This window comes from Procambarus clarkii, chromosome 55 (assembly GCF_040958095.1).
Source record: "Procambarus clarkii isolate CNS0578487 chromosome 55, FALCON_Pclarkii_2.0, whole genome shotgun sequence".
NCBI lineage: Eukaryota > Metazoa > Arthropoda > Malacostraca > Decapoda > Cambaridae > Procambarus > Procambarus clarkii.
The window spans coordinates 12,532,769-12,545,119 of NC_091204.1; the positions used below are offsets into that span (position 1 = coordinate 12,532,769).

The 12,351-nt window shown below is 40.1% G+C and overlaps 2 protein-coding genes across 2 annotated transcripts in view; one reads left to right on the top strand and one right to left on the bottom strand.

Moving 5' to 3' along the window:
- LOC123754934 (ATP-dependent DNA helicase DDX11-like) overlaps positions 1-630 on the bottom strand; it is a 491,323-nt gene extending 490,693 nt beyond the window's left edge. Inside the window, exon 1 of the mRNA XM_069305392.1 lies at positions 590-630. The gene's annotated coding sequence lies outside the window, so the exon portion shown is untranslated. The remainder of the gene's footprint in view (positions 1-589) is intronic.
- An 83-nt stretch (positions 631-713) lies between these two features.
- On the top strand, positions 714-11,385 carry LOC123756018 (uncharacterized). The gene is made up of 3 exons (XM_069305471.1): positions 714-949; positions 6,752-6,850; positions 7,154-11,385. Exons 1-3 carry the CDS (start codon positions 929-931, stop codon positions 11,198-11,200), a joined length of 4,167 nt encoding a protein of 1,388 aa, XP_069161572.1. The 5' UTR covers positions 714-928; the 3' UTR covers positions 11,201-11,385.
- Positions 11,386-12,351: the final 966 nt, after the last annotated feature.

Below are 12,351 nucleotides of genomic sequence, written 5' to 3' on the forward strand. Positions count from 1 at the left end.
GTGGATTTTTATTGAGTATTATATCATTATTGAGGTGGAAAATTCCTTTTAGACTACTTGTAAATTATTTGCCTAATCTGTTGGTTAAATTTGTCTAACCTGTTAGTTTAATATGTCCTATGGGTAAATGACAACACTGTCTACACTGTAGACATACATAATGAACAAACTCAAATTTACCGACTAAACCAAGAATGGATTGGGTCACTTTATAGAGAACGTCTGTATATGAAATTTAAAACCTTATCTAAAACCCAAGATATACGGTACGAATGTCTGGAGTCTGAGCAGTTTTGTGTATACAAAACGGCTTAAAAAATACGAAACACAGCTTTTAAAATAAGTATTTGTGACCTAAACAGTCAGTTTGCGTAACGCCAAATTACGAATTTCCTTCCCCAGGTTACACCAGCTGATCCAACGTTACTGCAGGAAGATCTGGCTAACAGTCATTAAACCATACTGCTACATGTGGAAAACATTCATCAATGTGGAGGTCATCGTAATAAGTTTAAAATGCAAATAAGACCAAGATCCCACTAAGGTAAGCCTGCTATTTTACGTATTTAAATATTAAATATGTACTCACCAACGAGTTGGGTTTGGCGCGCAGTGTTACATGACGTCACATGTAAACAAATATTGGACATGACAAACTCCGACGACAAAACAAAAAATACAAATCATTTGTAGCAACAACGTGTAGCACGAGAAACACTCATATTAACGTGATTACCGTAAAATATAACCTATAGAAATTTAGTAAGAAATGCGTAATTAGCGACGCAAGCCGACAAGTTAAATTAAATTTAGCATATGAGACGCGCTCTCCAAGGCGGGAAAATTCGGCAAGTGAGGATGACAGCAGCAGACGACGGACAGGAACTCTTGCACTTGTATCTTTCACTCTTCACTCTTTCACTCTTCAATGCCGCCACTCAGGATGAAGGTATTTGATATTCAAGTGTTTACGTCTCCTAATACATAAACATGCATATGTGAAAGCTAGAGCCATTAAATATCTTTGTTTACTATCGTCAATTTAACGTTATATTGCTTGTGTAAAGGAGGAAATGTATATGTTTATCTCTCAGAATGTTCGGTAATACGTTTATTGCTTGTGATGTGTGTCTATGTATGTATTAACACGATGTACTGAACGGGGTGAGAATAGCTTGAGCTACCTCGTCCCTTTGTGTGTATTTTACCTCAATAAACTTATTTCAATTTCAACAACGTTACAATCCTCAGTGTGCCAAATTGTAATTATTATTGTTTAATTTGTTGTTTATAAAGTAAATTATTGGTGAATATTTCTTTACTGAACACTTCTACGACTTCAACTTGATTAAAGTTGAAGTCGTTTATTAAAGTTGAAGTCGTTTCAAAGTTGTTTGAAAGTATTAAAACAAGAAAATGTTTAAAGCGCCTACAGGAAAGGCTAGGCTTGTTCAAACGGCGGCCAACACCAATGATGCCTCCATGAATTTTAAAGTACTGTATATACAAAATTGGTATTTTGTCAAATATAAGTTAATATTATTATATACTAGGGGTGTGCTGAAGTTATGCCTAACTTAGCTTAGGTTAGGCTAGGTAGTTATATGTAGCTGTTGGCAATTGTATGTACTTGCGGTCCATGGGTGAAGAAGCATTAGGAGCTTCGTACGTACGTTGTGCGTACGTTGTTGTACGTTGTACTCACTTCGTATTGTACGTTGGTGAGTACAACCTGTCCTCAGTCCAGGCTCATTAAAGCAGCTGCCGCCCCCCCCCCCCCAATCGAGACACATTCTCCAATTTTAACATACTATGTATTAAAAATATGTTTGTTTTCATAAGTTAATATTATTATATATTAAAGTTCAATGTATAGTTAGGCGTAGGTTATGTTAAGCGTTTAGGTTCTTGGCGATTACTTGTATTTGTGGTACGCAACCCGTCCTCAGACTAAGTCCATTCCATCCAGCGGTCGACCACAAATAAGCATTCATAAATTTTAACATGCTGTTCATTGAATTCTCGCATGCTGTCTCCTTATGAGCGGAGACAGCTTGCGAGACTCTACTTATAAGGCGCAAATTGATTTCTCTAATACACACGAAACCTTATGTGTAGCGACAATTAATTATCGTCTCTCAAATGCACGAAATTCCTACACAGACTGATGACCATTACAATACTAATTATAATTGGGCGCTGAATAGCTTGGAGGCGGCGCTTTCCATGTAATGGTATATTTTAGTAATGGTATAAGTTAATCAAATATGACAGCGAGTCCAGTAATTTTTTAACCTTCCCATAATGTACATTGTACTTACTATAATATTATATTTTTACCACTCATCTAAACATAAATTCAATTACATATATTTTTTCTTCTACTGCGAGTATTTTTATTATAAGTTGATCTTTATATTTCGAATTCACACTGGTTAGGTTTAAGTAGCATTATGAAGACTATAATTTCCTGCTAGGCTGCAGGTGAGTTGCCAAACTGCGCTTGTCCGTGTAAACTCACAGGATGCGACCTTCAACTTCATGTGCAAATATGTAGATATTTGTGTGGTCGCCAAAGCTCCAGAAAGAAAAAAATCCCAGAAATGCTTTTAGTTTGCTTAATGAGTACGGAAGGAGTAGAAAGGGAGCGACTACCTAGTGGCTTTAGGTATTGTATGTACTAGCTTTGTCTATAAATCCAACATTATGTTTGTAACTCTTCATCAATGTATGTACTTTTACCTGAATACAAATTTGAATTTGAATTTGACTGGAAAAACACTAGGTTCAAGTTCAAGTACGTTTATTGAGACAATAAAATACATCTCAAAGGGATAGAGTAGTTTAGGCTATTTCTACCCCCCCCCCCCCAAAACAACACTAGGCTTTTACCCGTGTCTCCCACTGCGGGTCTTAAATCTGAATAACTCAATATTGGCTTAATTTACAAACGAATAACTTGCCCACCGAATGTATTTGTGTAGAGTTGTGAAGCGCTCCGTACTACTTCAACGCAATTTATGATCTCTCTAGAATTCATAATAAAATATTAAATTATTGCCCTAAACTACTTGTATTGTGCCCGTAGTCGAAAAATTAAATTAAAAACAAAAAGAGTTGTGTTGAATCTGTTTTTAGAACTTCAAATGCAATGGGTATAAAAACAGATTAATTTCATCGCATTTTTAGGAATAACAATGTCCAGACTGTGAAGGGTCCGGAACAGTCACTCCCGCAGCTCTCTACCTCCCAGGCGTTCCATACTTACTGTAACACGGGTTAATCACGGGAAGTGCCTGTCACTCAAACCCTGCTTCTCTCCACTGCCCAAGCATTTATACACTGCTTCACCCATTTCACCCGCTCCTGTGCCAGGTAAGTCCACTACGGGTTCACCATAGCCCGTGCTGCTTGGAACTTTTTGTTCCCGGTTTGCTGAATCTATAACAACAACAACCCATTTCACTCTATAGCTTTAACCTGCGGAAACCGTGATGCATACTGCTTTCCTCGATCAAATATTTGACAAATTACTTTTTTGCTAAAGTATAAAATTACTCTAAACTCTAATGTGGTTCCTTGCTGATTGATGTAAATCTTTTCAAGTCGTACTTTGCAAGAAGCGTGCACATCCCCAGGATAACGTATTTAGAGCTGTCGTGAGCGTCACTGAAGGAATAAGTGTGTACATGCCGCAGGCTATTTAGATATCAAGTGGGCGGGCCAAACCGTAGGGGGGTAATAAGCTTGTCATCTGCATATCTGGGGCGAGGAAACCATATCTTGGAGTAGAGCTTGATGATGCTATAATACTCATATTACGACGAAGGCTGGATGGTCATCGAAATGCCAGAATGCTCATACTTAACTTACGCTATCTTTATCTCGTGTTGCCATACTATTGTATTTATTAATATATACACAAGAGTTCTTACATTCTTGTACAGCCACTAGCACGCATAGCGTTTCGGGCAAATCCTTAATCCTAATTTTCACACACACCCAGGTACTTATTTACTGCTAGGTGAACAGGGACATCAGGGTGAAAGAAACTCTGCCCATTTGTTTCCGCCTCCACCAGGGGATCGAACCCAGACCCTTGGGACTACGAACACCGAGCGCTGTCCATTCAGCCGTCAGGCCCCTGCAGGGTGATGAATACTGTGACAATACAGGATCCTTTTCGCAAGCAATAATACCATTATCGTATCATAATATCATAATAGGGCGATAGCAGCCATTAATATTAATAACAGTATCAATAACAATACTGTAGCAGTGTAACATAAAGGGTGCTTTATCCGATATACGAAAACTTTAAATCATGGTTTGTGTCTCGGAGAGGCTGCAGGGTCCAAGTAAGGGCAGTAGAACTTCTGGTTGCAATTCTTTTTACCATGTCGTAGCGCAGTCGATTAAGGCAGCGTCTGGGATGCTCTCGGACGTAGGTTCGAACCCTCGTCACGGCCCTTGTGGATTTGTTCATCTTAGTGATTACTATATATGATTGGCACGTTTACAAAGTTAAGTGTTATGGAGGTAGTTCAATTATAGCTCAGGGTTATTTATTTATTTATTTAAATGCGTGCAGAAATTAAGCTTACATTTCTGTTAAAATAAAAACACTCAAGTCCTCCCCATTTTTATTTTAATCGTTACACACCTGGAAGAGAATCCTAATAAAAAGAGTTGAATCTCCCTCTTTACCTTATAGTGTTTATAGTTTTTATTTTCTCTTAATAAAGACCAACTTGAAGAGCTCAATAAAGCTATACCTGGTTCAGTAAAAAGGAGTGTTCAGTTCACCCAGGTTTAAACTTTGGTAACAGCGGCTGTGAACGGAATACCGGTCATGTTCATCAGTCTTGCTCTTTACCCTTATGATCTCACAGCTTCTCTTTGATGCTCAGACCTTCATTAACAATTTGGCCTTCTGATACGACTGAGGATCTCCGATGGTTTGCCTTCCTAATAATCTTACCATAATCATCTGCTTGCCAAGTGATTTGATTAATATCTTAATTAGGAGTTAAGAGTGCAGAGTTGACTGGTTATTTGTATATTTATAACCAGACGAACGATTTTTTCGCGTCAATAGTCCACTAAGAGGGAATCAGTCATATATAATATGACATCCTCTGATTCACGCGAATTGAAGATAAATATGCCAAGCTTTCTAAAATAACACACTGATTGTAATACATGTTATACAATTATTTTAAATTGGCGGAAGTGATACGACTGCAGGGATGCGAGGTGCTAATCCAGGATAAGCTTTAACCAAGTTAATCACTTACGTCGATATTTCAGGGTCTGCTTTGACCAAGTTAATCCCTTACGCCGATAATCCAGGCCCAGCTTTAAACAATGCATCCGTTTGTGTTCTAAAACCTCTTAATCCAATTCCTTTTAAATGAGGATGGTGTTGTTAAAGATTTGCTACCTGGAATAAAGTTCCAAGTAGCACGGGCTATGGTGAGCCCGTCTTAAATGAGGAGTGCCACTGTCCTTTTTCTGTATTATTCGACATTCTCTGCAAATATTACATTTTAAATCACCTCAGTGACTTTGTTTACAACAAAATTATCGCATAAGATTCCTCATCTCTGATCTTTTCTTTCGTTTGCTTTGTGACTCGTCATAACTGGTATACCAGTAGTTGAGGTTCATCTTTGATGTTAGTGTTTACTATATCCTCAGTGCTTGGGGGGTTGAGCTTCGGCTCTTTGGTCCCGCCTCTCAACTGTCAATCAACTGGTGTACAGGTTCCCGAGCCTACTGGGCTCTATCATATCTACACTTGAAACTGTGTATGGAGTCAGCCTCCACCACATCACTGCCTAATGCATTCCATTTGTCAACTACTCTGAAGGAGTTGTGTGTGTGTGTGTGTGTGTACTCACCTAATTGTGTGTGTGTGTGTGTTTCTTTGTGGACTTTATGAAATGTAATCTGCTGTACTCACTATACTATGTAGGCATGATATCATGAAACAATGAAATACAACTAATTACTCAGTTTTACTTCCTGAAGTGCAAATAGACAAGCCTCATATCTACCTATCTTGGGTAAGATCAACACTGTTCTTATCAGAACTTTCTGGTGGCTACGAGTAAAAGACAAAAAGAACATTAAAACAGTCTCCACTAAGAAGTTTTAAAAGAAGTGCTTCCCTGTTTAGTTCGAAAATTTATCTGACGTTCAATACTGCTTTTGCCTGACTATTTGAACACTTATTGCTTTGTCCGTCTGAGAGTTTGTTCTTGTGCTTCTCTATATATCTCTTAAGTCCGTCCAACCAGAAACAACTTAAAACATTTTTTTTGAGATATATACAAGAGTTGTTACATTCTTGTACAGCCACTAGTACGCGTAGCGTTTCGGGCAGGTCCCTGGAATACGATCCCCGCCGCGAAGAATCGTTGTTACAACCAAGTACACATTTTACTGTTGAGTTAAACAGAGGCTACAGTTAAGGATTTGCGCCCCAGTAAATCCTCCCCGGCCAGGATACGAACCCATGACAATGCGCTCGCGGAACACCACGGGGACTGGTAAAATGTTATTTTACATTAAAGGTAATTATGTTAGATAACAAATGTACAGAACACTACTGGAGTATTGCGTGCTATTGCACAGAATAACCTTGTTAGAATCTGTCTGGCGGTTTGGTTTGGGCAAAGCAGTAGTCACTGCCTCAGTCCAGGCTTCTGCTGTGCGAAGATTATACAAAAGACTTGATCTCCCGCAGGCGAGCGACACAGTGTTCGGTGTGAGCCGGGCCATCACTACCGTGCTAAGGTACTCCACCAACACAACTTTCATCAGAGCCACTCTCGCTCGTCTCAAGGTAGGTTAAAGTCTTTTAAACTGATTAGCTTTATCGACAAGTATTATTGGAGAAACATTGGTATAATCAGCTAACGATTAATTTAAATACACTATGAAATTTTGTTTGTGTATTTATAATTCACTACAACTGCTCATTACTTATATCAGTAGAAAATACTAGTAAATAACATGCAGGAACATAAAGTAATGAATATTTGTCACACATCTTGTCATTATAGTGTCCCAAACGTTTCGTCTGGTTGGCTACATTTTTACCAGGGTTTCCCCTCTTGACCATTTTCTTTCCCTTCCCACTATTCAGGTTAATACGCCAGAGGAGGCGGAGAAGCGGCTGAGCCGGCACCTGTGGGCGATGTTACACAGGCACCAAGGCGCCGACATCCCCCCGGAGGTGGCTGAAGAGATCTCTACACTACCTCTCCAGGAGCACACTAACCACAGTCGAATTACCACTGAACTTGACGACTCTCCAGACAATACCACTACAAGAGAATTCGCTATGTTTAATAAGGGAAATTATAACGATGCGTTAATCTTTCCTCATGAAGTTGAGAACCTGAGCCTAGACCTGATGGATGATGGGACTCTTGGGGCAACGTTCGAAGGACTTCACCAAGAGGTCCCTCCTGGAGACAGCACATCGTTACTTGTAAACAATTCTTCCTCTCGAACACAGCCTAGTGATTCTGGGATTCAGCGAGAAGAAATCATCCCCCACTGGCTGCAAGTTGACTCGGAGACGACTCGTGAGCAGAGAGTAAACAATGAGATAATATCCCAATACAATAACGAGCTAAACATTTACCAAGATGACAGGAGGCAAGAATCTAGTTATGAAGATCGTGATTTCTACGAGGATACCGGTGATAAATTTCTACTTTCAAGCATTCGTGACTCAACTTTCTTTGATTCCCCAATTTCACCTGGACTGGGATGTCTTGAAGAAAGTCAATTCTTTGAGGACGCTCTCCATGATGCAGATGTTCATGATTCCGGCGGTAGTGGTAAGAAAATACAAGATGACCGTTCGAGCTCATCTAGAAATATAATTGAACAAGCACTTTCCTTGCTTTCGTGTACTTTAGATCGCGAAGAACCACGTGTATCTCAAAGTGACTTGATCGAAGCAGCCATTTCTGGACTATCAGAGAATCTGAACGAAAGCGTATCTCAGTCAACTCATATTTTGCAACATCAACAACACGTCAAGTCTCAAACATCCACGCCACCATCGCAGAACTCTTCCCAGAAATCTCGTCTTTCGCGAACCGCACCTGTCTCTCAAGATGTTTCTAATGCAATTAATCCTTCTCAGTTAACAACATCGTTCCATATTACCGATGAGTTTATTCCACCCGGAGACAAGATAGTGAGTTTAGGGTCACCGCAAGACAATCAAAATCGTGACAAGATTCAGGACTCCACTTCTGCTTTACACGAAAGTATTGGATCGTGCCGTGTTAGCAACGAACTCGTTAATTGCGTTACAGAAAGAGGTTTGGATCACACCGACCAAACAGGGCAAGTGGAAGCCACCAGTGACGGAGATAACGAATCGGTAGTTGTTGTCTCCGAGAATCTAGAGGAATCATCCATAATTCTCAGTGGAGAGTCTGAATGCTTAGACATATCTGATATTTCTGATACTGACAGTGCTTCACTGGGAAAAGATTTACTATCAAGCAAGACTGATCAAGCAAAAATGACTTCACCTGCATCAAGAAATGTTCCTGAAGCTGGAGCCACTTCTGAGTTTGGTGACAATGACGGTCAAGTTCAGGAAATCCAATATATAAAAGTTGTGTCTGCGGGTGAAAGAAATGCCCCACAAAGTGTGTTTCTATATAAGAGTTCACCAGCAGTTAAATGTAATACAATGACTGCCATATGCAACCAGAATCTTTCTTTGCAAAATAATGTTGTTTCTCAGTCATATCGTGAAGAACAGGTATTATGCGACAGAAAATTACCATCGAATGCGTCTTCTAAGATTCCGGGAACATTAGTAAATTCTCCATCTCATCAGTTTTTTCCGCAATTACCACCAGTTAATGAGCCACGTCCTCATGATAAGATGGCGTCACCAAATGAAAGATGCACACAGGATTCTCCTTCTATAAGGGTCTCCATATCTACACTATCTTCAGCTGCAAATAACGTCCTTTGTTCACCACCTTCTTCCCCGCCTCCACCTAAAAGGTTGTTGTTGCTCCAGAGCCTTGATATAGCGACCCAAGCACCGACCTGTACACACACACAGGATTCAGCGAACGAGCAAGAAACTCGACTCTCGTGTGAACAAGACTCATCAGGTTCGAACACAAATGACAATGGAGTTTCACGACGTCCACACCAAAGTCACCATGTCGTGCTAAAACAGTTTCCTGAAGAGGTCTCATCAAACTTAACTTTACACCATGAAGATAAATCATACTTTTCCTCTGAGATGTCATTACACCTTAATGAAAATGGCACAGCATCAGCACAAATATTGTCTCGACAGAATGTTACAAATGAACACAACAGAGATGGAAGATTGTCACAATATTCACACAATAATTGCAGCGGATTTCTACAAAGCCTTCACGTAGAGACTATACCAGACCTACACAATGACCGCGTGTCGGAGGCCTCATGCGAGCACACGTCAGCCGGTGATTCGACTGAAGATGATAATTCTGAGTCACTACTGGAAGGCATGACAATTGACCCGGTGCGTACAGCCTTATCTTACGCCAGACTCTTATCTAATTGTGCCAGTTCATGTGAAAATATAAATGTTACCCAAGAGGTCAATGAGTTTGAGGACAACGACATTAATGATCCTTCTAGTTTCCTTCCAGTTTCAATCAATCAAAATGTTGAAAATACAACCAAGTCATTGATTAATCTAACAGGAAATACAAAGGATCTGTGCAAAACTATATCTTCTGAAGCTATGGCACCAAAGAATCCCATAAAACAAACACATAGTCTAGTCCAGGATAATCCTTTTCAAGCATCATCTCCAATTGGATTTGTATCTGGGCGGCAGGAGCAGCTACTGAAGAACACTATCATGTTGGATAACGCCACGGGTGAGGACATAGCTCCTTCATCCTCCAACACCCCAAATAATGAAGGTCAAGAATGCCCTGCTGGTAATCAATTACTGATTTTACATGAGTATAAAACAGGCCAACAATTGAACGATCTTGTAGGCCAAAACGGTATTTCAGGCGACCATACTGTGTCCGTGGTGAGAGAATTACAAGATGGAACAAGTGATGTTACCGTGCCTCATGTGAACTCACCCCAGCTCTTGGTTCACGAGGAGGGACACCTTCAAACCACAGCACCAAGAGACAACTTACCCGCAAAAGTACAATTCTTTAATATGTTTGTTAAACCACCTGATGGAGATGCTCCGCAGGATAATATCTCAGGAACTGGTCAGGAAGACAATGAGTTACAAGTAGTACCAATAACTGACAGCAAGCAGCTGCATGTCGAAACACCTGAAGATGATTTACATAACAGACGCACATCTACCAATAAGATGAATGACGCAGAAACACCAGGAGACTTGCTGGGAACTAAACAAGTGCAAAAAGGCAATTTAACTAAAGTTGCGCTACTAAGAAATACTATAACCCAACCACCCGTGGCTCGTGTTGCATTAACTGGCGATCATTTGACTAAAGTACCACTTACAGAGCTCACAAAGCAAGACTATGGCATAGTTAATAAGGCCAATGACCAACCAGCGGATATACCATTAAGTGGCGACGCGCTAGAAGCAACTATGTCAGTAATTCAGCTTCCGGAAATTGCAATGGCAGAGGATGAATTATGGGAAACAAACATTCCTGAAGTTATAATACCTGATGATCATTTTGATCAAATAACTGTACCATATTCTCGTATAAATGAAAGTGTAGAAAAATCTATAAATGTGAAAAAACCCACACAGGAAATATTTATACCTGATGTTACTATGCAAGATGGCCAACAAGAAGTGCTTGTAATCGAAGGCACGATACCTCCGGACTTTACCATGATGGAAGATCAGGGAGTAGATGATGATCCATCACTACAGCTTTACGCTCTTCCGGAAACCTCCACTGAGGCCATGCCACTCTTTGAGACGGAAGCATCGAGGCTTACCAGAGAGGATACCAGAGAGGATACCAAAGAGGTGATCAACCTCGAGTCTGACCCGACAACACGGAAAGTGTCCGCAGACAGAGTTATTGACTCGTTTTGTAATGGAGAAGGATCAGGTGAGGTCCCCATGCTCGATATTGATTCCTCTGATCACGAACTTTCTCTAAGTTTAGATTACGACTCTGATGATTTTATTTGGTGACCTTAAGTCACCGTAACATATACTCTTTTGGGTTTTACACAGGCTTAATTTCTATATAATTTTGGTATACTGGTAAATTTAAACATAAATAATATTGTTTAATGAATTTCTATTAAACTTTGGACGGCTGTTTTTGAAAATTACTAAATGGAACATTATCTACAACGAAGATGAGTCTAATTAGATCATTTTGTTTTATTTTTACCTAAATACATCCTGAAAATAAGGGGAAATTCGAGCTTGAATACATTTATTTTTTATAATTTGACCGTGAACCCCCTCAAACACACACACACACAGAACAGACAATAGAAAGAACTTTTTTAGTGTCATAATAGTTGACAAATGGAATGCATTAGGAAGTGATGTGGTGGAGGCTGACTCCATACACAGTTTCAAATGTAGATATGATCCAGCCCAGTAGGCTCAGGAACCTGTACACCTGTTGATTGACGGTTGAGAGGCGGGACCAAAGAGCCAGAGCTCAACCCCCGCAAGCACAAATAGGTGAATACAACTAGGTAAGCACACACACACACACAGACAAAGGGGCGTTCCGGGCCCTATAAACAGCTAAGGTGAGACTCACACTTAAATATGAATCCCCCGCAGCACACACGACTTGACAATGGTCCAGGATAGACCGAAACGTCGTCGTCTCCTCATCGTGTAGTTTGGTCATCATATCTTCAGCCACGTTATTGTGACTCGTCGTCTGCCCCAGCGTGAAGCCCTTACCTGAAAAAGAACAAGGAGAAACTAGAAAAGGTCCAGAAATATGCAACGAGACTCGTTCCTGAGCTTAAGGGATCGAGCTATGAGGAAAGATTGAGAGAAGTGGATTTTACCACACAGGAGTAAAGGAATATGATAACATATCAGATTCTAAAGAGAACTGACACGGTAGACAAAACAAGTTTATTCAAAGCTAGGAACAGCAGAACGAGAGGTCAAAGATGAAAACTAGAGACGAAAATGAGTCACAGGGATGTCAGAAAGAACGTTGTAGGTATTATAGCTGTCACTAAGCGGAATAGGTTAGACGGGGTTTTTGTGTGTGTGATAATGGTATGATAGACAGAATACTTAGGAGATACAAGAATTTTGCCCTAAGAGTGTAACATTTATATGCTGTGCTTACTATATTAACC

Coding starts and splice junctions, on each gene's coding strand:
- LOC123756018 (XM_069305471.1), top strand. CDS start 929: ATGCCGCCACTCAGGATGAAG. Junction 950..6,751: donor TGCCGCCACTCAGGATGAAG/GTATTTGATATT, acceptor GATCTCCCGCAG/GCGAGCGACACAGTGTTCGG. Junction 6,851..7,153: donor CCACTCTCGCTCGTCTCAAG/GTAGGTTAAAGT, acceptor CCCACTATTCAG/GTTAATACGCCAGAGGAGGC.